The following is a 27809-nucleotide window of genomic DNA, read 5'->3' as shown; positions in this document are numbered from 1 at the left end:
CTAAATGATCACTTTACAGTCAGTTTTATGACTGTCATTCTCTTCAAATGCTATTGAAGATTGAAACGTGTAACGTTACCAATGTTGTATGTAACTTTAGAGACGGTCCCTAAATTCGCCTGCGTTATGCCAGTCATATCAGATGCGCTGTGGTTCTGCTGTGTTTGTTTGAAACTATTTTCGCTGCTGAAATAGAACAGAAACAGTTCGATCACTGTATGATGAATGAATCTCCTGCATACATCGCACGTTTATCTCTGATCTGAGTGCAGATTTCAGTGAGAGCGGCGCGCGCTCTGAACATAACTCCGCTAATCTGAACGACTCTGATTATGAGATGACATCGCTTTCATAAACTCATTATAAACACGTGTAAGTGGTTATAATGCGCAACGCGATTATAACAGATGGCTTTTGAGAAGACTACAATAAGTTCAACAGCCAGAGTGACTAGTGTGCAGCCGAAATAACGTTACACCCGCAAATGGCGGTTGTTAATGTCAAGCCCTGATTATTATCCCTTAAATATCACCCTAGTCTTGACTGAATTTGTTCGTTCGCTTCACGTTATTATTTCCCAGACGTAGTTTTGGTATTGAGGTCAAAGTCCACTTGCCTTGCGTTCGTAGTTTTGAAGTGTTTCCCCTATTACAGCGACTTTCTTCTGGCATGTTCTGCAGACAGGGTGACCATCTTCGATTAAGTTTCCCTCAGGACTTTTATAAAAGCCAAAACATGACCACACCTCAGATTTGGTCCTTTCAGAAGTCTAAAAACGGCGCTGTCACTGCCTTCTGCCATTTCTTCTCATTCAAGACAGCGGTGCGGTGTGCCTGAGCCAGACTGATGCTGACTGGACAAGATTTACCGCGAGTTTTCACAATCGTGATAATCACATGCGGTTTTAATGATAATTAAATTTTATACGATATTACTAACCGTCACTAAATTTTATCGTGGTTTATCGTGAAACCGGTAATCGTTTCATCCCTAGACAGGACAATGGCGGAGGATTTGGTGCACAACATCCTGAGCGTCATTGACAAATATCTATTAAATGTGTGGTCAGTAGTACCGCCGCTACCTATACAGAGAACTCGTGATCGCGCATCCAAAAGCGAAAGTGAAAAGCAAGCGCGCATTCAAAACACCCCCTCCCCCGATGTTATCAGTAATTTCGGTGTTATCGCAAGTTTAAATGTTTATATTTTACAGGCTTCATAGCACATTCAAAGCCTGTCAGAAACCAGCACTCTTTTTCAATAGCAAAAAAAAGTGCACGTGTAATTTCAGGTCCCGAAACACATTTAATATTTAATTCTAAAACTTTCATGGTGTTAAGAGCCCAAGGCCATCACAAAGAAGGTCTTGTTATCTCAGGTTCCCAACCCCTGCTCTAAATGGGTGTCCTATGGCTCACGAGCCACACCTGGCTCTTTGACAAAAATCATGCGGCTCTCCAGGTCTCTCACCCTTTACCAACAAATGATCGATAAAAGAAATGGACACATCAATGGAGATCCGCGCTCTACAAAAAGGCAGCCAATTACAATTCTCTTGTTGTACAGCCTACCGAAGTTAATGAAAAGTTTATGACAATAATATTCAAGTTGTACCAGCCGCGCGTGTTCAGTGCTGTTCGCGAGTGTCACGAATCGCAACAGCAACCACTCATGTTTCCATGGACACCTACAACCCCTGCACTGGGATTCAAGCAGCTGTAGCTTGTTTAAGGTGATGGCAAAACCATTTTTAGAACAGCAGCGAAAATATAAATGTAGGCGATCTAAACTTTAATATTATATTCAAACCGGTGCTTTGCTGTGCAGAGACATTTCCAAACATTTAACCCGCTGGTAGGCTACTTTCGCTTTGGCCGCAGAGACTGCCCTATAAATGAGTCGTATTTATGATAATCCGAGCAGATAAAGTTATTAATAACGAAACATGAATGAATGAGTAGAAAAGAGCAGGATGTGCAAATGTATATTAAATATTTATATTAAAATGCGATAAGTCACGGAAGAAAACTGAATTCTACTGACAGGATGCTGGGGAATTTTTTTTATTTTTTTATAATAATATTATATTTTTCTCCCTTTTGGAAAAATGCATTAACCAAAATTTTTTAAAAATGGCTCTTTGGTCAAAAAAGGTTTTAAATGTACTTATATCTCTAGAGTTGCATTCTTCAAACTTCACACTTCAAAAACTTTAAAGGGGCTATATGTTAAATAATTCATGAGTATAGTTCCTAGCCATATCGGTCTAGAAAATCACAACTTTTCATTTTCCGTCAGTCTTAGTCCAAGACTGGAACAGCATTCACTATCGACATGATATAAACCACTTGAATTTAAAATTGCCATGGATGTTGTACAATATTAAGACTAAGAGACCTCCAGCTTATTTTTACTCACCGGTCATCGATGCTGTTCTGGTAGTAAATGTGGAGCAGTTTGTCTTTGATCCAGGAGATCTGCTTGGATGCCTCTTTGCCGGCCTCCGCCTGTAAGGCATACTTCTTATAGATCTGAGCCAGTCCCATCATAGCCTCCTTACGGACCCGCCACTGCAAGATAACACGACGAGAAACTCTAGTCAGTGAGATTATTCTACTCCAGAGTAAAAATCATACCCAGCAGCAATATAAAAACACATTGGTCAGCAGCCCATTTAAGGTAGAACATATTTTAAAGGGACAAGATGTTATTGCATTGTTCATTTTTTAATTTCCAAACGCATTAAAACAATAAAATTATTACATTTATTTATTCTTTTATTTTTTTATTGCCATATCAGCATCTGTGGCTATTTTTCAATAATTAAATAAAAAATAAAAACGTTATATCTGAAGCACAAAGCATCATATCATTATCGGTAGACAGTGTACTTACTTTGAACTAGAATTAACTACTCATCCCATAATGCACTGCAAGTGATGTGTGAATTAATATAAAAAACTACCATTAAAAATGTTTAGGTCTGTAAAAAATATATTTTAAAACAAGTCTCTTCTAATTGCCAAGGCAGCATTTATTTGATTAAAAATACAGTAAAAACTAATTAAAAATAATAAAAATGAAAAACTTTCCATTTTAATATATTTTTTTAATGTTATTTATTCCTGTGATGGCAAAGCTGAATTTTCAGCATCATTACTCCTGTCTTGAGTATCATTCTGATATGGTGCTCAAGAAACATCAAAAATATTTACTGACCCCAAACTTTCAAACCATCTGGAATTCATAAAAGCATCTCTAGCATGCCAATTATGATAAAAAATGTTGCATTGGTGGGCAGCTTACTACATTTTGGAACACATCCACAGTAAAACATAAAAAATGAATACATTAACAAAGAGAAATCATATTTAATCTAGCCTGTAGTTGCATTTTGCCTCAGCATGAATATGTCAGAGAAATGACTGCTTTTGAGTTTTTACCAAGACACAAAAATGACAAAACACCCATTTAGCTACAGATGAAGCTGAAAAGCCCAAGATGACCATTGCTGCATAAAGCCACAGCTTGTGTATGGCAAGCTACAGAAGCAAACAAGGTGTAATAGGATGAGATGGAAATACGCCTTGACTACTGCGGTGTCATTTGTCCAGGAACACAGAGGGTTCTTCAATTAAATTCCTCCCTGAAAGCATTTTGAAAAGGCTGAGGAATGGTTATATGTGAGTTATAGTCCAATTTATATCATTCTGTCCCCTCCAGCTCGGGTGGCTAAAGGAGACTGCTGATTAAATTATAGGCAGAAGAAATGGAGTGTGTCTGGAAAGAAACAAGAAGCTAATGTACTCCAGCTCGGCTCTGCCCTGAATGTAATGTCAAAGTCTCTGGTTCATTTGGGGTACTAATGGGAGAAAAGGCCCTCAGATATTATGCATGAAATAAAATGACTGCAGCACTAATAAAGAATGTTTAAAAGACAGACAAACAAACAAACACAAAGAAAGCCTGGCGCTTACCCGCTTATCTAGAGTCCTCTCCCTCACAAAGTTCAGCAGGTGATCGTTGACGAGAGAGAGGTCCTTTTTGGAAGCAGTCACAATGGACACAATGACGTCGTGTCGAATTGCCTCCTCTGGGTCATGTGACCTTACCTTCAAATACTCTGCAGAAGAAATAATTACATGCACAAATTGGTTTAATGTTCACATTCACATAATTCTCCTGGCAAATTTAAAGCTACACTGTGTGATATTTCCCCCCATCTAACGGTGAAAAGGTATATGACCATCCAGTGAATATTAGTTTCTGTTCCTCTCAATTCCGATTTCGTTTTAACTCCTACGGTGGCCGATTTAGTCCAAGATTAATATGGCTTCCAGTTCGACCTCGTCCACATTCGACACGGTGCCATCGAGTGTTAAAACGCGAAAGGCGAAGCTTGAATTTACAGGTATGTCCCTCTTTGGCTAATGTACTTTCAAGATGGAGGGGCAACATGGCGACCCGCATTCGAACCCCTCACCCGTATGTATTTTCAATGGCATATTACAAACTTACAAGACTACTTTATTACTTGAAAGAAGTAAATATACATTTATGAGCACATATATTTTTGAAAGAACTAAGTGTTTTTAGCTAAGAATAAACTAAAAAGTTACACAGTGTAGCTTTAAGTGAAATGTTAAAGTAATTGAATGAACAAATACACACAAATATACATTTATTAAAATATATTTGAAAAAACATGACAAAACAAAACATGTGACGGATTTAATATATTTTAAAAAATGATAGATGAAAGATAGATGGACAGAAATGTATATAAAAATACATAAGATAAATGTAATATACTGTAGAATTTTTGCAGTGGATGGATTTTTTTTTTTTATTATTATATGTGAACCGTCCTGGCAAAATGAGCTTGAATGCACACAGGCTAATTTCAAGCTACAGGCTTTTGGTTGAACTTAAGGTTCACACAAACATTAATCATTAAGCCCATCTAAAAGCATCTTTATTTGTATGTTTTCTGAGAGGTGTACCTTCCTAAATCATGAAAAATTGCTGTTTTTCTCTGTTCGCTTCTTTACAACAGGCGCTGCTTTGTGAACACTCATGGCAAATTCTCAATGGCACGAGTCTGAGCCAATCAAATGTGATTTTCTAACTTGTGCTGATGTAAACAAAACGATTATACTCGCGCCGACTGACAGATCCAAAGCGTGCGCACAAAGAATGTGAAAAATAAACAACTCATTTTTGAAAATTAGCTCATTGTGAGTTTTTTCCTTTGGAACAACATGCACTGATGAATCATGCAAAATATATTAAAGGGGTTCCATTTTGGTTTCATGTTGACTTTTATGCTCATTTGTGAAATGAAAGTTAGTAAGGGAACAGTTTGTACCAGTGAGATCTTTTGCCAGGTCCGGATGGTTCATCAAGCAATGGCTGGCAAACTTCACACATTCCAGTCGAACAGGGACGTGGATGTCATTAAACCTAAGGAAACGCAGAAGGTCAAAATTGTTGCTGTTGAAATGTTTATCAGTTTGTGTAGAGAAAGAAGCAGTCAATTGGATGTGTGGTGCATGAGCTGTACCTCCCAAGGTAGCACTGCCAGAGAGGTTTGTTCTGTGAAGCGAGCTCTGAATCCTTCGCACCAAACATCTTAGCCAGGAGCTTCACGACTTGCAGGCGTTCATCGTTATCGTTGCTCTACAAAATAGACATGAGGGTTTTCTGGTGATATAACTGCAGAAACGAGGCCCGTGGCCATTAATTATAACACATACGAACATATGAACCCATTTAGCCTTGCCGTCATTGTGCTTTGCATAAAAACAAAATGAAGGCATGACGTCAAATACGGTACGTGGAACAACAAGTCCATAACCGACCGATAACATTCATTCATTGACAAAAGCAGGTTGAGTTTGTGATTAGCCTATGTATACAAGTTTAATAACATGACCAACACAAAAAGAAACTAATCAACTTGGCTAGTTTTGGAAAAATGCTGTGCTTTCAGGCCACGCTGGATTAAATCTCATGCAAAAGAAAATGAAAGAAGAAAGGATCGTTGACTTGGCTGAAGTGTAATCATTTTCACGCAGCATGTCAGCAACTTTTTCACTCTGGAATGTCATTGCCATTTATAAGATGCAGATTTTATTGCTTAAAAGTTGTTGGTTTCTATTAACTTCCAGTTAACAAACAACTCAGCCGAATTTCCCATTTGTGAAAATAACACACTTATTCTCAGGGTAAGCCACTGAAGGATTTATTTGGCCATTTAAACACTTCTCCATATGTCATCAGGTTCTGAACACAGTCTACACACAATGTTTTGAAGAGGTTTTTACCCCCACAGGCCAGAAGAAACATAAGGTACTGCTTCCATGGTGTTGTGAGATATGAATCATGAGTATTCAAAGATGTCCTGAAGGCTCAATAATAGTCCCATTACAGGAGTACCATGCATTCTTAGAAGTAGCCAAATAACCATCCAAAACTAGACCAATAACAAGCCTGACATTAGAAGGGGAAAGATTGATTTAGTAGTTCAACTTTGTCTTAATCTAACAAGACTGTCAATAAATAAAACAATAAATAACACCCTTTTGGTTTTAAATGTCAGTTTTCAGTAAATAGAGTAAAATGTGTCTGTATGTAAAAATGTAGCAGCAAATTTGAGTATACTTCATTAACTATTGTATTGTGTGTGTGTGTGTGTGTGTGTTTGTATAAGCCAGCCGCCACACTGCTCTTGACATATTGGCATCCATAGCATCCTCAGTTTTTAAATGAACTCAGATTATAAGTTTTTTACCTAAAAACGGATATGTTCAGACCACACACTGAGCCCCCAAAAAATTCAATGGTCAATACCAAGAAACAGCCATTATATATTTAGGATGGCTGTAGTTAGATTTTGTAACTTAGGGAAATGTCAAAATATCAGTCTATGTCAGTCTGTCACCACAAACAAATCAATCATATGTTTTTATACACAAGAAAAAAAGACCACGCAGACAGACAGACCCAAAAACAGCATAATGCCATGCATCGTTAACAAGTCATCTTACCTTAAGCTTGAACTCCAGCTGTGGCAGGACAGACAGCAGTAGATGGCTGTCGATGTTGTAGAGCTCCAGGATTAGGTCAAAGACATGTTCCGACAGATCACTGACGGAAGTCTTCCCCAGCATCAGCACCTGGTTAAAGAACTGAGACACCAAACTGCACATCACACACATACTCGCATCCATCAACGTCTACCATGCTGCACTGGAAAGCGGCACCCTTTAAACTCGCTGCATATCCGTCTGGCAGCAGCTCTTAACATGTCGTTGATTAGAGATTAGTTTGAGAAAGCTAGTATTAGATCAAAACAAAAAAGTCAGTGGCTTTGGGCAGGAGGGTCCGTCTCCAACAGAGCGCAGATGTACGGAATAGAAAGAAAATCAGCCCTTTCTGATCTATTAGAGTTATTGAGAAGGATTCTCTTCTGGTAAGGACCTCCGCACTTATTCTCACCATCTCTGTCACTTTTAATGAGCACTGCAGGGAATAAGGTTCACAGCATAACAGCGCTGCATGCTCCTGCGGGTGTTACTGATGAATGTGTTTAAGCTCCACATGCCGTTTGAGAGTGGAAAGGCGCTCTTGATCTCCGGTTAATGTTGCAGGCCTCAACAAGTTTTTCAAAGCAAAAGGGCTGGAGTCAAATTATGGACGTTCATTAGGGATTATTCACAATAAAAAAAAAAACGAGAAGAACTTACTCGCACCCTTGTAAGTCAGCATGATTTTGGCACAGCCGACAAGAGGTAGGGTGTACGTTCTGTGCAAAGTTAACTATTATAAATCAGGTTTACTCACGTTGGTAATGTATGGCTCTATGGCCTGAGCGGTTCTCTTCAGCAAGGCTTTGGCCAGATCGTACGCTTGCTTGTTGAGATTCTGCAAGACAAGATGGAGGAAATTCATATTTAACGATTACCTGTAATGACATGTATGTGTGTGAATCTAATGAAACCTGTCAAAAACCTGCCCTGGTTTAATTAAAAATAATATAAATAAATTAAATACATTTCAAATGTATTTAACTTGAATATAGTCAAAATCAACAATGAAAATAATTTTGGAGTAAAGTGTGCTTAATTGACATTGAAATTATTTAATAAGCTTAATTTTCTTCATGTAAATATTATAAAATGAAAAGACAGAAAAAACTAATTCCAACATGATATAAAAATGTTAAAAATGTATTTAAATGGTTTGCTTTTAAATATGCATTAAGCTAAAATGAAAAAAAAAATGCAAGTGTAACATCTAAACAATATCAATGCTATAAATCTGTGTGTTAAGAGTGTGTGTGAGTGTGAGATTCAAGTTTATTAGTTTGCTGTACCTTGTGTGCTGGAACCAGGTTAACCAGAACAGTATCCAGGAGTTCCTGTGAGACAGAGTCGCCCTCGCAGACAATTGAGCTCATGAGATCCACCATATGCATGTGGACTTTCTGGTTGTGTCCATTGCTAAAAAAAAAAATAAATAAATAAAAGATCCCCAGGCAATCAAAGTGGAGGAGTGCAAGATGGGAAGCAAGCGCAATGGGGCAGAGAAAACAGAAACACTTCTAGTTTTTTTCCATTTACACATGAGAGCCGAGCGCTGCAGTGTCCCACTCATAGAGGACATTTCCGACTGAGTGAACATCATTGGCTGAGATGAATCACCCCCATATGCAGCCTTTATAGTGCACATGCAATGAAGGGTTTCCACCTGGGATTCGTACACATCATTGTCATCTGACCGAATGCAGGGAAATAATATCGGTGAGCAGGAGGCTGACAGCTCATTAGGACATAACAAATAGGCTGCAGCTTCACATTTGCATCTCAAAGAGAAAACAGCAAAATAAGGAGGTGCTTTACTGAATTATGACAATCGCAAGATTCATTGTTGCACTCTCTAACCAAATGGCAGCATTATTACAGGATTGCAAAAAGTACTAGGTTATGTAATTAATACTCACATTAATATTTTTGGTGATATAAAATTAGCAAATATCACTCAAACCATCAAAACGTTTCTCAGAAGTCAAAAATGTTGTAATGTTTTAGGTAAAAAATATATGTTGTAAGTACGCATGTTCATATGACTGATGCATTTTCATATTTAAATGATCATTAATATTCACCATTAATGCTACCCCCAAAAGATAAATTGTGATTAATGTGAAAAGCATCAAATAGACATTACAAAAAAGTATTCAACATATTTGTTTTATTTTATTTATTACACAAACTTAAGCTATATAAGCCATGGTTTTTTAGATAGATGTATCCTTCGCTGCCATTGATATCCCACAATTCTGTGCATTCCATCCAGAGACTGTTGAGCTAAAAATTATGCCAAATGAAGATGCCATCTTAAAGTTGTAGTTGGAGGTCAGTTTGTATAAGTGTACGTTTTTGACCAATGTTTTCAACTTCTGATGTTATTCTAGCGATAAATCACTAATGTAGTAATTAAATATTTGCTTAGATTTCACCAAAACTCGCTCCATTTTGCTGTAGATCATTAAACCATTATGCTGCTTCAGAAGTCTGTCCGAAATCAGCTTCGTCTAAGTCCCTTTCAGGCAAGTCATTTCACTCAGCGGCCATTTTTAAAATCAGTTTCGTTAAAGTCCCTTACAGGCAAGTCATTTCACTCAGCGGCCATCTTTAAAATCAGTTTCGTCAAAGTCTTTTTCAGGCAAGTCATTTCACTCAGCGGCCATCTTTAAAATCAGTTTCGCCAAAGTCCCTTACAGGCAAATAATTTCACTCAGCGGCAATCTTTAAAATGGCTCTCTGGCAGCTATTTCAGTCATGCAAGTGCACCCCCTATCTCTTTGAATGGGGAAACATCAAATTTTCCAAAGCTGTTCAGCAACCTTACAATTAAATTTTATATTTGAATTCACAAATGAAACCTGACAACAACTTTATCATAAATGTGGATCAGTCAATGCGCTGTGCGTCTCAGAACACTGAGCGTTTCTATAGCAACCAGAGTTTCTAACGGTAGCTGCGCAGAAAAATACTAAGAGATAATTTTCTTTCTCTATTGAATGCTTCAAAGGATAGACGTGAACAGCACTCACTTGATCACTTGAAACAGCGTTCTGTAGAGCTGAGTAAAGATCTCATTACTGTCCTCCAATTCAAAGCAGATGTTGTAGGACTTCACCCAAGCAATGTTCTAGGGAGCCAGAGGGGGAAAGAAAAGGTCAGATACTGGTTGAACAACCATTGTAAGACCTTGCTTCAGTTCAGAAGTATATTAGTTGGGTGCCATACCTCCAGTAGATAAAAATATCGATTGAACTGGGCGCTCTTGGTGTCCTCCAACCCTTTCAGCTGTCGAGTTATGAACATGAAAATATCCTGAGTGGAAAAGAAGAGCAGACAGTTTTAATATTTTAAGCACCTGCGAAGGCAAGCCTTCAGAATGCATGAGAGACCGCAGTGTTATTTTTGTATTTTCTGCAGAACAACTCGTTCCCTTGCTGTCTTTTGTTTAAGGTGAAGAAAAACAGACAGACCCTCAACATTTTCAGCTTTAATGCATACCAATACAATCAAATATTTCTTTCCCAAAATAAACCACAACATTTTACTTAATGAGGCCATTAAAAGACTTTGTATTAGAATGGTCATGCGAGCAGCCACCATGATAGGAAATTAATAGATATAAACATTTCAAGTTCTTCACGGACATATGCAAGAACTAACATGGCATCCAATAGACTGAGTTTTCCAACCTTAAGTTTATCAGGTGATGTGTACGGTGCCTCGGGGGCGTAGATGCGGAATATATCTGCAAGACAGCAGGCCACGAGCAGTCTGACATCTTTGTCTGGGTGTTTGAGGAAAAAATCTGAGGCGAGATGCAAGGCCAAGTTCAGATAGAGTTCCTTCTCCTCCTCTGAGTCCTGGTCCATGTCCATGAAGGTTTTCACCACCATCTGAGGTTGAAAAACACCATAGAGCCGTGTGTCAACCACACATCCAACAAACAGTGATGCAAGACACTCTAATGGGAAACACACTTTCACTTGGCAGTCCTTAAAAATAGACATAAGTGACAAAGCCACAGACACAATGAGAGGAAACTGTATCTACAAGCTGAAAAAACGGCATAAAATACGAGCAGAAAAATTATAATTTCATTCTGTCGGTTTTCGAGATGAACAAATCTGAACATGAAAAGTTCTGCACAAAATGTTTCTGCTAAAATATCCATGGAAAAACATCCCTTGCAAGGAGTCTGGACCATATAATCAGAATTTCAAATGAATAATTATCAATAATTCTGATTATTTACAGTGTTGATATTATTAACTAAAACTAATTAGTAAATATGTGTTAATTTAAAAAAGCTGAATTTTTTTTAATGAAATTAATAAAAACTAAAATAAATTAAAACTAAACAGAAATATAAAAAAACTTTACTAAAAAATTACTAAATAACTAAATAAAATAACACTGGATATTGGTTAATGGCTTCAGAAGACGGATGTGATGTCCGGTACAGGAAAATTGACATCTTTACTCTTTATTCAAATATTATTTAAAAAATTGTTAAAAATGACATAAGCATATTACATATTTGTGCTTGGATTACAATATGTTATTTGCGATGAAGCAATGAAACATGCCAAATTGTGCAGGCATAAATTTGAATGAAATGAATCGGTCCCGCCAAAAATGTATTTGATCATTTAATATGACGTTACCTTCCATTCATTTAAAGCCAACTGCTTTCAAACGCTCCTATGTGTATCTGTGTAACTGCCCTATGAGGAGCGTTGGAGGTTTCTATTTACAAGGGGCTTTTGCAGCATTGAGTTTGTAGCCAATCACAGACATGTCTTTTGAGTGTGTGAACATTAAGCAATGGTCAATCAGATGTGTTAGACAGAATCCACTCAAAACTGAGTTTTTGTTCAGCGCAAGTTATTATCAGCATGTGCAGAGTTGTCAAGTCAGGTCACCTTCATTTACATACCGCTTATTACAATACAGATTGTTTCAAAGCCGCTTTACAGTGATAATAGGAAATTAATGGAAGAGAGATTGGCTGTACAGCAGCTCTAGAAAAAAAAGTTATTGTCCAGCTAAAGTAAGTTTTTGATTGATTAATTTATGTTATTTACTTATTTATTTAATTATTTATTTTGGGGCCACTTACACGACACCATTTTCAACTAAAATAGAAAACTTTTAATGTGTTCTGGCCATTCATTTGCATGGCAGCAGTATTTGGTGGCTTGAAAACTTTGAAATAGTTTTGAAAAAATACCGTTATCAGAGTAGACCGTTTTATTAATTATAACGGGAGTTTTCGCAAGAGTACAGCTTTCTGAACCTCGCGTGGCAATTGACAGCTTCAGTGATTATAACTGCAGCCACATTTGCTTGCTTTCTGTATACAATGTATATTTTTGCATGCTGCTAACTACAAATTTCAATGTTCCTGGATTGACAACTGTATTAAATGCACAATTGGATCCGATTGACAGTGCAATGGACGGAACAAAACAATTTGATACTGTCAAATGATCTGTGCATTCATTCTAAGAGTGTAAATGCAAAATAATAGACCTGCCACTTTTTGTTACTTTGTTGTTTGATTTTATCACTAATTTAATCTTAAATCTATTGTTCCTCCCTAAGCCAAACTTAAAATGCAAATCAGTTGTATAAGTGAGTGTTGTAAAATGCAGTCTATTGTTGCTAAACTGCGGGACGTGCTTGATATTAAACAGTGTTATTAAACGCGCATTAAGCTGCGAAAGAGACGCTGTTCCCTAGGCGACCTCTTATGCCTAGTCATTCCCACAGGTTTCGCAATCACACCTAAGCATGCACACCACTGATCTATATAAGTGCCACTCTCATAAAGCCACCATGAACAGATCTTTTTACATTTGAGTACTTTATTTTCTGTAGTATTTGAATACTACTGTTAGACCCACCTGAAAAAACTTAAAACCATGTTTATTTAATTTGTCTGTATTCTTTTGTATTTATTTGTGCTACTGTTTGCAATTTGTTTATTTTATCTTATTTTATTACTGACTGTTTACTTGTCTTTTTTTGTAAATGTAGTTCAATTATTCAAATAAAGCCTTCCTGTGCTGTGTAAACTATCACAACAAAATTATCAAAAAATATTATGAGATAATAACAAATTATCTGTATGGGGGCATATATGGCAGTTTTCCCTGTGGTATTGAAAATGATATTGAATATCAATATTTTTCAAGGTATCGTATCAAAGTTGGAAATTCCAGTATTGTGCCAACACTGCTGTGAACGCAGCCATAGTAAACACCTTTCCTAATTAGGCCTACACTGCATAAACCTTTTCTTTTACCATAAATAGTATCATTAGGTAAAAGATCATACATAGATTAGTTACGGTTATTATTAATTGGTAAATTAACCAAAAGATTTTCTCACCTTCAGTCTCCGAACCATCTCCTCCTTGGAGATCTTATCGGAGATCTCCTTCACCCCCGGCGGGTAGGTGATTTTGCCGTCCGTGGCTCGATTCTTGGAGTGAGCCATGCTCTGCAATCAGTGATCGCTGCAAACGAGTCAAAAAAAGGGAGAGAAAATAAGACATGAATATGTCAGCCCTTTTGGCTGTTCTTTTGGAAAAGAATGTGCCATTTAAGAAATGATCTAATGGATCCTGTATAAAGATCTGACTTTGACTACAAAGTCAGTCCCCCCTCACCAAAAAAAAAAAGAAAGAAAGAAAGAAGGAAAGAAACAAAGGGCAGTTTAGGGTTTTTTGTTTGTTTGTTTTTTGAAAATTGCAGGATGCTGGCCAAAACCTCCTGTGGATGGTTAAATATTGACAGCTCTTAAAAAACCCATTTTAGAAAGAGCAGTCTCATGCATTTCACTGCCACAGAGACATTTAAATTCAAAAAAATGCTACACTTTCAATTCAAGCTGATGTGCACAGAGGTTTTGCAGATTATCCAACTAAAACACAACACCCACATATGAATTATAACACCAACCAGTCTAATCTAAATAGACAAGTTAAAAACGCATATGAATTCAACTGCATAAGTGCTGTGCATGTTCTTCAGCTGTAATTCATGAAGTCATAAACAGCACAATTAAGCCTACTGACATAATGAAGAGTTAAGATTAAATAAGGAGAGACGCTATGAAATGCATTGTCAAACTCAGTTATCATCTATGAAACAAGTTGGAGAAGGATCATTGCGTGTAATTTTTGAAAAGGCCAATACTAATTTCTAGGGGGGTAACGATACACTTGTGTCACGATTTAGAAATAAATTGCGATAGTGAACTCATGATACGATATGTATCGCAATATTTTAAGCCAAAATAAGGTTGTTTTTTTACTTTTTTTATTATTATTAAAATATTAGTAGTAGTAGTAGTAGTAGTAGTAGTAGTATATTATCAGGACCCACAAATATTCCCCATTGCATTATTATACATTATATTCAACATTATATATAGTTGTTTAATGTAATAATGTCACTGAAACTCAGTAAACTTAAAATTCTCTCTCACACGCATTACATGCGCTTTCAATGCAGGCAGCAATCTCTCCCGATGCTCGCTATGTCCTGCCTCTCCCGCTATTAATGCACTATGGGAAGAGCGGGGCACAACCTAACACTTTTTAACTTTCTCAGTTTGTGTAAATCCACTTGTGGTTCAGAGTATTTATTTTTCCCCACATTATTTTCACACGTCTAGTACAATTATGTGGTTTTGTTTTATTAATACAGTGTGTACCTTTTTTCTTGATTTACCCCGAAAGAATGGAAGTGAAATGTGACAACATGCCCCATAGGTGAGGTACATTGTAACATGTGAGGGGCACATTGTAACATGATCAAAGGACAGCTTAAAATGTTACCTGATATAATCAAAAGAATATCCAAGACAAACTAAAATATTTTGTCAATAAAATACAATTAACTTTTTCATATTAAACAAAGGCATTTTTAATCATTAAAAATAAACTTTTTTTTTAACAACAAACACACAGCAGAACACAGCTATACAGCATAGTTAAAAACATATTAATCATTTTAATAAATGTTTTAATAATTAATAAAAAGTCTTTATTCACATTTTTCTCATGGTTTCTCAATAGAATTCATAAAAGTATAGAATAGCATAGCATAGTTCTAATTAGTGTTAGACCGATATATCGGGCCGATATTTGCAATTTATACGTGTATCGGCCGATACAAGGCTGCTGCATTCGCCGATATTTTTTTCCCGGCATTGTTGCTGGAGATGCTGCAGTTCATGCACTGCCTCTCCCCCACTAGCAGTGCTAGAATCTTCTCTTCAAGAAAACGATACGTTTTAAACTTTCAAAGCATCTTTTAACTGTTTGGCTTAGTTGAGATATTGCCATACACTTTGAAAGTGGAAACACGTTGCTCTATACGTGCTTGCAACTATAGCTAAGCAAGTTTGTGCGTCCAAATGGAAAACGCAAATGCTGAATGCCTCGTCTATAAAACTGCTTGCCATTGAATTTAGGGAGCTGCAAATAGCTCAGTTGTAGGCTAGTCGTATGCATACGGTAGCTGTTACGAACACTGGTCATAGGATTAAGTAATGGTGAATTACCGTGGTATTTGTGGTAGTTTTATTCAGCGACCGGGGTTTGGACGTATGTGTGTGTGTGTGTGTGTGTCTCTCCAGTGTTTCCCACACATAGACTATGTTATATCGCGGTGGTGCGCCACAGAATCAACACCGACCGTCACATACTGCATTTTTTGGCGGCAGCCAAAGCAAATTTTTATCCCGCTAAAGCCTTATTTGATCGGTGAGTGATGAGACTGACTGTTTCGCTGGTCGCATGTGTTGCTGAGAGAACGAGCAGAGAGCGCACCTCTCCTCCGGCCGCGCGTGCACTCACCGTCTTCAAACGGTCTTGCTCTCCCTCCCTCACGCATATTAATCAAAATCAATTGAGAATTGACATGATGGTAAAAGGTCGACAGACCGAAGTTTCACGTGGAGCATTGGGAGATTTCTTCCTGAATTACCGCTGGTGTTGCTCTACAAGAGATTAAGTTAAGTACACCTAAGCATTAAATGACTAGGTTGTAAATAGTTTTAAAATGAAGTATAGTACAGTCAGTGTGCACTTTATTATGCTGCTTGCTTGTTGCTACTGTGTGCAATAGTGTAATTATTTTATTTATGCTTATATATTTATTTTCACCACTGAACTCTTTTTTTTTTACTTGTTCTACCTCACCTGTTTTTACTATTTGTTAAATATTGTTTTTTTTTAGTTCAATAAATGTTCCTTTTTTAAAATTGAGACTTGTAAAATTGTTATCATCATGATCATGGTGTCATTTTTATGTTGTAAATTGAGGGAGCAAAAGCAGTATCGGCTCCAAATATCGGCTCAAGAAAATCAGCAGCCCGTATCGGTCATCGGCTAAGGCCGATGGGAAAAAAATCGGTATCGGCACTAAAAAATCCATATCGGTCGATCCCTAGGTCTAATAGGGGCTCACACAGTGTTACAAAGCACCGCACAACTGGGATTTAGCCACAGCTCGTGTCTTCTGCTGGTTAGATCAGCATAAAAAAACTATCTGAACTGTTAAATAACAGATATAAGATTCAAATAATATCAGATTTGTCTAATTTTAAATCAACACAAAAAAACAAAGAGTAGGAAATGTACTTTTGCTATGGTTAAATAAATGTTCAGTCAGTGATATTCTTCCAAAGACATTTTAATTTCGGTGTAATTTTTTTCTCTAAATAATGTTGATATGGCAACTAGTAAATACACTAAGTTTAGTCATCCTGGCATGTGTGGAAGGATTTAAACAATGCGTGTTAAAACTAACCCTGCGTTAGGTTGTGCCCCACTCTCCCCTACATATTTGAATAAACTTGGGGTGCATTGAAATTTCGGCCGCCGAAAATGTTCGGCCGAAAATGGCATTATCGGTTTCGGGCCGAAATAAAAAAACAGCCGAAAACGTAAACCAAAAATGAATGTCACCCGCCCCTCCCATCCGTGCGCAAGCGCAGGTTTCACTCACGGTCGAGCTGTTATCACGCGACGCGTCTGCCTATCAAAGATTAAGCATGTCAGCGGTATTAGAACAAATAGAGACGTATCTAACGTTAGCTGAACTACCCATTGCAAGAAGCGACAATCCCCTTGACTACTGGCGCGTGAATGTTTTCGTTCATCATGCAATCTTTTGAATGTCCGTGTTTACTACAGTATACGTGCCGTTTTAAATATGTTCATCATATAAAGCCATCGTGTCTATTCAGAAGACTTGGATTTGGATTAGACACTCGATTAGTTATTTTTACGATGCCTTTATTGCATTTTTGGATCTTATAAGTTTGAGAGGAATGGACTTGGAAATGGTATTAGCGGTGTTGTCACACGTCGATTAACTGGTGGAAAATATCCCAACCGTCACATCCCTAGTACAGTGAAATATTCAGCATGATGATGCCGTGAACGAGAGTGGAATCATGAGAGTTCACCTCCACAGCCGATGGAAAACAATCCAACAGGGCTCATCTTCATGGATGAGTATTAAAGTTTTATTGACATTACTGTGGTATGAAGCAGGGCAGGGCCGAGAGCCTTGTTGTTTTTATTATGCTTAAGTGTTGCAATCCTTTTGTAGTTTATGCATATTGTATGATTAAAGTTAAATTTAATGTTCACCTTCTTCCCTGAACTTGAACTTTGATCACTTGCATAAAACAGCCACAAGTGTTGAATTACTAAGTATACAGGTAGGGCTGCAACAACTAACCAATAAAATCGAGAATAACCGATAATGAAAATCACTGACAACAGATTTTTATTCTATCATTATAGATCAGGGGTGGGCAACAGTTTTACTCTGAGAGCCACAGTTACTTTGGCAAAGTAAACGGAGGGCCACACTTTGGACAATTGCAATTAAACATGATTTAATCGTACAAATTAATTAAATGCAGATATGTATAAGGCTACAGTTACTTTGACTTTTGCCAGCCTATTTCAAGGCCTGATATATATTTTTGCTAGGTCTGTCTGACATAGGCTACTCTAAGGTAACAATAACTGGATTTACTTTCAAGGATTCATTTACTACACTACCCTGCATATTGTTCAACTGTCATTCATACCAGCTGTAGCTATTCAAAATCGAAAACTATTAACAAAACTGCAAATGTATGTGTGCAGGTTACATTAACATTCCTACTTCAGGCAATCTGGCATGGAATTATCAAATTTAATTGGGGATACCTTCATCACTGAATGAAAAACATATTCAGCTTATTTCACTTGTTATTATTCCTTTTTTTGTAATTTCTTTTTTAACATATGTTGTTTAAATCTTTTATAAAATAGAACACAATTTAAGTGCAGATCAACTTCATCACACGTATGTTTGCTTGAAAGATAAAGAACAACATGGAATGGTCCTATGCGTCTCACAAAATGTAAATTTGATTTAGCTGTATCATCATCACCATCTACAGGACATGCATAAGAAATAGCAACATGAAACTGAACAATGTTGTTTAACTTTATAGCATCAATGATCAATACACACTGATAACTAGCTTAATAAAAATATAAGCCAGCGTCCCCGGTGAGTTTTATCAAGGCGGTTCCTATTTTAGATTGTTCCCCCTTAATGTTTCCATGGCGATGCGTCATATTTGTCACGTGACACCGCACCCACAATAACACTGTATTACAGATGCATCGCTTTTATTCCCAGAGAATCAGGGTCATCAGTTTCTCCCGAAAGACGTGCAAGAAAGTGGCCGTTGAACTGTGACAAGAATAGAGTAAACTTAATAGTTACTTACACTATGTTTGTCTGATATAATATCACTTCGGAAAAATTGTATTTGAATAGATTGTTATTGCTGCTTCCACAGCAATCAGTGTGTATTTTACAAACTCCAAATGTATTGTTTTACTCATGCTTATGTGTATTGAAATGTCTGGAACTAAAATAAACATTATGAGGTTGGAAAAAACTGCATAGTTGTGATATATGACAGCGCTGAGGCTGAGCTCGTCCGTCTCTGGCTCAGGGCCAACCAACGCGCAAAAGCACAGTTTGAATCCGGCAGTCATGCGACGTCACTGAACATTCTAAATACCATGTGGGACCGTACTCTCAGGGGCACAGAAGTAAAAATCCCATATATGCGACCATAACGATGAAAAGCTTAAAGGTCCCGTTTTTCGTGTTTTTTTGAAGCTTATAAGTATATCCATTTTCCATGAAATCTCGCCCTGACAGTCTGCGTTAAACTTCAGACTTTACTGAATGAGCGCCGGCACATGCATGCGTGTCAAACAGACGGGGCATTAGAGAGGGAGACAAAAATATTCGTCTTGCTGAAATTTCTGTTGTTGCATGTAATTCAAGTATTGTATGAGAGTGGTAGCTTTGAGGGGATAACAGTGTCTAATTGATTATAAATGTAAGATGTTTCTTACATTTACAGGATAAAGAAATGACAGTAACAGGTAACTGTGTCCAGAGTGAATGTCTATGTCCCTGCAGAACATTCCTCTCGTCTGTTAACACTGTTAGCGGCGTCACTGAACATTCTAAATACCATGTGGGACCGTACTCTCAGGGGCACAGAAGTAAAAATCCCATATATGCGACCATAACGATGAAAAGCTTAAAGGTCCCGTTTTTCGTGTTTTTTTGAAGCTTTGATTGTGTTTACAGTGTGCAATATAACATGTGTTCATGTTTCATGTGTAAAAAAACACAGTATTTTTCACACAATTTACTTATCTGTATACTGCTGTTTTCACTGTCCTCAAAACAGCCTGAGAATTTCCTCGTTCTATGAAGTCCCTCCTTCAGAAATACGTAACGAGTTCTGATTGTGCCAGCGGTTCCCATGTTGTGATTCGACAGCAGCTTAGGGCACGCAGAGCGCACGTTACCGGAAAGGTCACGCCTCTCACCATAACGGGGAGATGAACGCGCTCAAACTACAGCCCCTGAAGCCCAAACAAAGGTGATTTGACTCCGGGATGAAAATAACAGCGTCTGAACGACATGGCGACAAACGCAACCGAACCGAACCGAACCGAACCGAACGCAACACTTCCTCTTCTCCATGAGGGAGCAACAAGACCACGCCCCCTTTTTTCGCGTATTCTTGTGGGCGGAGGTTAGTCGACAAACTGCTCTACTGACGTAATTAAAGCAGGATATACAGGGATGTAGTCCTAACCAGCCGTTCGCTGTAGGCTTTGAAAGGGAACTTCTGTTAAATAAAATATCTCGCTTGGCATTGAACTTTGAGCTTTATAATTTTACAGGTATTATTTATGCTCTAACAGCAACATTGCACACTAACTAAAGTTTGAAAAATGGGATCACGAAGAACAGGACCTTTTAACATTTCATTTGTAATCCTGAATACAAAAATTTCATCTTTCATCCAAATTGCCAGCACATCGAGCGCATCGCGGGGTCCGGATTGAAGCACTATGCGGGCCGGATCCGGCCCCCGGGCCGTATATTGCCCATGTATGTTATAGATTATTCGGGTCTGCCCACCAGGCAAGGAAAACTTCTGTCAGTCGCGTCAAATTACAGCACTGAATAACGCATTTCCATGGACAAAATGCATTTTAAATAGTGGAGGAAACAGAGTGAGCTGCTGAGGGAAAGGTACATGATCCAAGCTGCCCAAAACATGACAATTCTTTCTTTTTAGCTTCAAGCTAATGCATTAGCGTAATGTTTAACATGGCTTGCCCTGTCAGGTGCTTTGACAGATGCGTGTGCTGCTTCATGTGCGATGCGTTTCCTAAGCGCAAAACTTAACTGTAAGTGCTACAAATTCACACAAGTATATCCATTTTCCATGAAATCTCGCCCTGACAGTCTGCGTTAAACTTCAGACTTTACTGAATGAGCGCCGGCACATGCATGCGTGTCAAACAGACGGGGCATTAGAGAGGGAGACAAAAATATTCGTCTTGCTGAAATTTCTGTTGTTGCATGTAATTCAAGTATTGTATGAGAGTGGTAGCTTTGAGGGGATAACAGTGTCTAATTGATTATAAATGTAAGATGTTTCTTACATTTACAGGATAAAGAAATGACAGTAACAGGTAACTGTGTCCAGAGTGAATGTCTATGTCCCTGCAGAACATTCCTCTCGTCTGTTAACACCGAGTTTGTTTTTATTTTTATCTTTATTATTATCTTCATTTTTAAATGTAGGATTTTAAACTGTCATTTTGCTTTATAGCTCTTAATCACAGCATAGATGTAGATATATTCACTTTATATGTCGGCAGTGTGAAAGCATTTTAACGTGTCCGAGAAAGAGGCAAAAACAAGTATAATTTTGAACGCTCTCTCTCTTCTCGCCCCCTTTGAGTAGCTAACAAAAGAGATAAGCTCATCTGATGCATCTGTGGCAGATGTTATACCTTTACTTGCAGCACTAAAGCATATTTTAAACAAAGAGGCTGAAACAGACCACTGAGTGAAAACAACTAAAAGTGCGCTCTTAGAAGCTGTCAGCACTAGGGGTGTCGAAATTAATCGTTTCTACGATGCATCACGATGTAGACGAGGACGATTCTGTATCGGTTCAGTAATAGACCACAACCGATTATAATGTACGGACTCTTTTCTGACGTCATTTGTCGGGTACATGCTTTGTCGCGGTAGCATACAATGGCAGAGGGAGGTGAAACCTAGTAATTAAAAATGCTCCAACTACTTTAAGAGCGACATATGGGTCATTTCGACTTTTATGAACAACCTGGTGGCACGACCTGGAGAACACACACGCTGTGTGTAAATCAAAGCTATCTGATTTATCAAAACGATTTCATTTACACTTGGGCACATAAATGAATCTCCGCTAAACAGATACAAATCTGATCTTCTATTCTCGCACTATATGCAGATTTAATGGAGTTCAAGTCACCGAAAACAGATATGAGCTGCAGCACTGGTAAGATCATTCAGTTTCTTTACTTTTAATGAAAATTATTGTATGTTGAGCACCTACGACTTTACTTTCAGTAGTTTGTGTGTTAGCTTGATGATGAGATACTCAGCTGCTCGTCTACTGTGATGCATGCTTCCGTAGCGTTGTCATATCTGGCTATAACATGTCATATAGCCAATAACACGCTCTCGCACATACATTTTTTTAGCATTGTTTGCAAGGAGTAAAATTTACATATATGGTTTCAACAACCAGATGCATTTAGACTTTAGTTTTGACTGTAATGTGGCACAGACCACCTCCTGAAGTGGCTTTTAGTATTTTTTCTGAATGCTCCTGTTGAGTTTTGTTTGATGCATGTAAACCTGTTGTTGCTGATAAAATTAGGAACTTTTAAAATAGCATAATTTTCACTTTAAGACACTATATTTTCCTCATCTATTCAATTGAACCCAAACTTTATTATATTATTAAATTGTAGGCTGTACATTAGGGGAGTAACGGTACATGTATTCGTACCGAGAATTTTCCGGACACGTCTCTCGGTTCGGTACACGTGTACCGATGAATACAGAGTTGCAGCCAATTAACCACCAATATTCGCAATAAGCTCTGTGTTGTCATCTCTCAAATTCTGTCCTTTTTATCACAAAATTCAAACAATAAATTTGATGCTCTTTTATGTGCGTGACAGATTTTTCACGCAACGTCACGCGGCACGCCATTACAGGAACGCACACCTGGAGGGCAAAACAATGCTTTCCTCCATTGCCCGCCAGTCATTTTTTACCAGGTTTGTAGTAAATTCTAATGTAGTAAGACCAAATTAAAATGTTAAAAGGCCAAATTCAATATACACCTTTTTGATTAAACATACTTTATTTGTACTTAATACAGCCCTTTAAAGGTGGGGTAAGTGTTATTTCAAAACTGCTTTACAAAACGGACTCGGGCCGAGTACATAAACAAACTTGTAGCCAATCAGCAGTAAGGGGCGTGTCTACTAATGACGGGGAGAAGAGAGCGCTCAGTGCACGTCATTATTCAAAAGAAATGACACACAGGACGGACATTAGCCGAGCGACGACAAAAAGAGAGAGAACGCAGATAATAGGAAAAAGGGGAAATGTCTGTGGAACAAAAGGAGGCTTACGGTCACGCAAGAAGTATCAGCTTTCCAGCGCTGGAGAAAACTCAAGGAGCGAAGGCCGAGGGTGCTTTTTATTTCTTCTCGATAGGCGAGTAACATTGATTTTGTTTTGTTTCACAGAACTAATATATGCTTCCCAAAGTGTGTCCGAAGAGTAAGATAATATACTCCTAATATATGTTTGTTTCCTCTTTTCATGATCTATATAACTCTCTAATCTTGTCATAATTGTAATATGTTCGTTAGTTGTTCTGTCGTGCTCGTGCTCTCGAGTTGTTCATGAGAACTGTTTGTATACAAACATTTAACTTGCACTCTAAGAAGTTTTTATAATAAAGTTATAATACTAACTTTTAGGGGTGTAACGGTACACGTATTCGTACCGAACCGTTTCAGTACGGGACTTTTGGTTCGGTGCACGCGTTTCCGAATGCAATCAACAGTAGGCTTGTTAAGCGCAGAACACACTTCAATCAGAGTTCCTACACGAACATATTAAGTATTCAGTCCATTTTATCACGAAATTCAAATGATAAAATGCTGTTTTGACACTCTTTAATGTGGCGTGACTGATCACCGATTACAGTTCAAGCGGCCGTGCATCGCACGTGACCGCGATCGATCATCTCTTCCTAAAGAATAAACAATGAACATCCGAAGGTGTGTTGAGGACACATTACAACTTAGGCCATGTCCACACCAAGCCAGAACTTCCCCTATCCGATCTTTTTTTTTTTCCTCGTTTCAAGAAATATCTGCATACACACGAGAGCATGAAAACGGCTCAAAACGATGTAGTATACATGCCAGGCCAGTATGTGGCACTGTAATTCTGCCACAGAAATATACAAAAAAACGGAGAAGAAGAGTTGTGGCTAGAAGGGGTACGGTTTGTTCGCTGGCTGCGCGTTCTCGCAACTGCAGTGGAGCGCGCAGACTCTTACTGACACTTATTATCAGCTAAATTAGCTTTTTACACTTTGTAATCTCTGTAAATAGTTGCTTTAGTTTTTCAGTAACTGTTTATCCATTATAATTAGTAGTTTATTGCAGTTTATTGCAGATTTATTTGAATGAAAAACTACTCTTTACAATAGCAAATGTTCTGAAATAAATGGCCTTTTTGAAATGACGCCTAGACTTTTCTTGACATAAAAGCTCACAGAAGCCACATTACTGAGAGAATCATCCTCATATTTGAATCATGACATGATTAGACATTCCGTTTTATATTTAAGTTATTTTCAGGCTCTTAACATTAAATTATAATATTTTTTTCCCTAAGTGAAAAAAAAAAAAAAAAAACGTGAGTCACTTACATGTATATTTACATGTATATTACTCTGTTCCCATATTACTTTGAGTTATTATGACTCTTGGGTAGCAATATTTCAAGTGTCTAGTTTAAAATAAGACCAGGTTTATGAATATAGACCATAGGGTTTAAGACCTGCAGACATTTTCATTTGGGTATATCGTTTTCAAAGAATTCTCAAAAATGGGGCGCTTGTTAAGAGGTTAAAAAAATAGCGGTTTCAGTCTCCCAAAATGCCGGATCCGTGTGGACGAAACGCCAATACGATAAAAAAATGTATATGTATACAGTGATACGCGTCTCCGTGTGGACGGGCCCTTACTGTCACGTATCATATGTGGTGTTATCGCTCAATCTGTGTTTCAACAGCGGAAAGACCTCAATATAACTGCTGTAAACTAAACAGTCATGTAGCATCACATTTACTAGGGATGCACCGAAATGAAAATTCTTGGCCGAAACCAAAAACCGAAAAAGAGGAAACCAAGGCCGAAAACCGAAACACCGAAAGCCTAAGCCTATACATTGATGTTCGCTGATTTTAATCCCATACTGTATTTGTAGCGATGTCGTGATGCAGTTTGACTAGATATGATGTTTAGCTTGATGTTTTTTAGTAGTACGGTATTCACGTTCAATTGCAAGAGAGTATAGCCTAAAAAAAGAACCCCCTTCACACACACACACGCATGCACCCTCGTCTCTCTCACGCGCCAGTCAGACCAATCGCGGCAATGCATCACATATGCTTAAACTTTTATGTAGCCACGCAACAATAATTTCATCATTCACTGTATACACCGGGACGTGATGTTGTGATGCCATTTTTCGAAGGGATGCTTCACCTAACATGCACCGCAATGCAAGTGATCCAAGTCAAATGCAGTGTTCTATTGAAAATGAATGTGTGTATTTCTGCCGTACCAAACTGCAATGAATGAAGCAACTGGTCTGACTGGGGCGTCATTCTTCCGCACGCATGCACGCACGCGCACACACACACACACACACAGATTGCTAGATTACCATAGCAAATAGGCTCACCCCAGAAATTATATATTATTTGTTAGTAGCCTAATGGTAAATGCTGCAGGTGTAGAAATCTACAAACAGATATTTACTTTGATGTCAGGGCTAGATTACAGCATGAAACCTGTTGAGCATGGTAATAAATTAAATTGCTTTTCCTCTTCATTTTCGTTATGCATTATTTGTTTTGGTTGTTTAAAAACACACAAAAAAATGTATCTGATTATTCGATTAATCGATCGATTAAGTGCTAGATTAATCGATAAAGAATCGATAGCTGCAGCCCTAGTTGTGTTGACATTTCTGCCTTTATAACTGAGGGGATTATAATCAGAAGAAGGTTACGTTTAAAATAAAAAAACTTTTAAATGTAAAATATTTTTCTCCTGTTCCTTATTTTAAATAGGGCATAAAAAATATAAATAATTATCGATATCGATCGATATGAAACATATCGTGATACAGTTTTCAGCCATATCGCCCAGCCCATGGCTTATGCTGCAGTTCTATGGCCCCTCCAGGACTCCGCGACAGTAACGTGACTGAAAACTAGAAGGCATTTTGAAAGATACAGTACAACTTACTGAAACGCATCTCGCGTAATTACTAAATTCGTGTTTCAACCACGTAAAGACATCAATAAAACAGCTTGTAATCAATGTCACGTAGCATTACATTCACCTCAACGGTAATTCAGTCATTCAGTGTCAACAGCTTGTTAGTTCGCCAGAGAAGTTTCACTATTAGTTTAGTTAGAAACAATTTTAAAATAAAGTTAATGCAAAAACTGTCTAATATGCAATTTACATATTTGTATACAATAAAATTATGAGAGTGTTGAATGTTGATTATTATATCTAAAAATAAATAGCAATTTAATTTAATAGTTTGGCTCTGTTGTTAACCTTTAATACTATAGTAATGTGCAAGTAAGGGCTCCCTATAGGCCTATAGTTTACAGCATTAGCAGAGATATAATTTTCTTAACGATAAAAATAAAATCTAATTGAATTTATTTAAACACTGAGACACAATTTGCTCAGTAAAGCACTGTTTAAAAAAAGGGGGGGGGACAATTTTATGTTTATGTTTAGTTTTATTTTATTAACAGGTGTCACTTCGTTATATATACTATTTAGATCAATACTTGATCAATCAATATTCAGGTGCAGTTGTATTTTTTTAGACTGTAGATTAAAAAGAATGCTTGGTAATAGGCCTATTATTTAGTTTAAAATGTGAGAAACAAAAAAAACACCTATTCCAAATGTAAAAAAATATAATTGTAACAATATGTTTTACAGTGTATACATTGGGAATAGGTGATTGTTTTGCTATCACAACTTTAAAAAATTGTTTTAGAATAACTTTCCCAGAGTTAACTTGTAGAGATAACTCAAATATCAGTTGTCACTAAACCCAACTTCAACTTGAACAATTTTGGTACATTGTACAGAATGCAATTTGACTTTTTCATCTTCAGGATAAAACGAATAGCGTACATTTTAACTTGTGACGTTACAAAATAAACGGCACGTCAAATTAAGAATCGAGAAAAACAAATATCACAATATTTGATGAATGATGTTTGTGATGTATGATGAATGCTGTAACGCGTCTTTTCTTACCAAATGCCAGCAGTAATAAAATAATTTTCTAAACAATTTAATAATAGGAATATAATTGATTAATTGAATGCACCTTTGAACATTACAGAGAAACTGTGCTTTAATGGGAGTAACACCATGAACACTGATGCTTCGGGTAAGCTAATTCTGTCATGTGTCTAGACATGTGCCGGTAAACGTAATACGATATACCGCAATAATGAATATGCACAATATTGTTATCGTGGGCACTTCAAAATACCGTGAATAATTATTTCTTACGAATTATTCAGATTTTTAGAATGCATTTTAAGAATACTTTACCCATCAACCGTTTAAAATGAACAACACGTCAAAGAGGAATGCGCACTGACGTAAACAAAACCCAACAAGCCGAGCACATGGCGGAACGAGTGAAGGACATGCCCTGAATGAAACGCACATTCACACTCTGACAGCAGAGGGCGCTGACGGAACAGCAGAAATGCAGCCATTTCCCCGGGTAATTCTCGTAAACAAATCTCATCACATAACCAAATACTTAAAGGTCCCATGGCATGGCATTTTTCTATTATTTTATAATGTTTCCTGAGGTGTACTTATATTGTTAGTATGACTTTTACATCATAAAATGTCATAATTTAGAAATAAAAGGCA

General features: G+C 37.5%; 1 protein-coding gene across 2 annotated transcripts in view; it reads right to left on the bottom strand.

Annotated features, from left to right (window-relative positions):
* The window catches only part of pds5b (PDS5 cohesin associated factor B), a 55036-nt gene that overhangs the window by 23245 nt on the left and 3982 nt on the right, over positions 1–27809 (bottom strand). For both annotated transcript variants that reach the window (XM_079824556.1, XM_079824557.1), the window contains 11 exons: positions 13487–13613; positions 10783–10986; positions 10319–10405; positions 10123–10220; positions 8380–8506; positions 7848–7928; positions 7052–7192; positions 5566–5681; positions 5371–5465; positions 3980–4125; positions 2421–2572 (listed from right to left, as the gene is read on the bottom strand). In XM_079824556.1, coding sequence (XP_079680682.1) covers positions 2421–2572; positions 3980–4125; positions 5371–5465; positions 5566–5681; positions 7052–7192; positions 7848–7928; positions 8380–8506; positions 10123–10220; positions 10319–10405; positions 10783–10986; positions 13487–13594 — 1355 coding nt within the window. In that variant the 5' untranslated portion in view covers positions 13595–13613. The remainder of the gene's footprint in view (positions 1–2420; positions 2573–3979; positions 4126–5370; positions 5466–5565; positions 5682–7051; positions 7193–7847; positions 7929–8379; positions 8507–10122; positions 10221–10318; positions 10406–10782; positions 10987–13486; positions 13614–27809) is intronic.

The sequence above is a fragment of the Gobio gobio genome, assembly GCF_949357685.1.
Source record: "Gobio gobio genome assembly, chromosome: 8".
In the NCBI taxonomy this organism is placed as follows: domain Eukaryota; kingdom Metazoa; phylum Chordata; class Actinopteri; order Cypriniformes; family Gobionidae; genus Gobio; species Gobio gobio.
The sequence above is the reverse complement of the archived record's forward strand: the minus strand, read 5'-3'. Positions and strand labels throughout refer to the sequence as shown.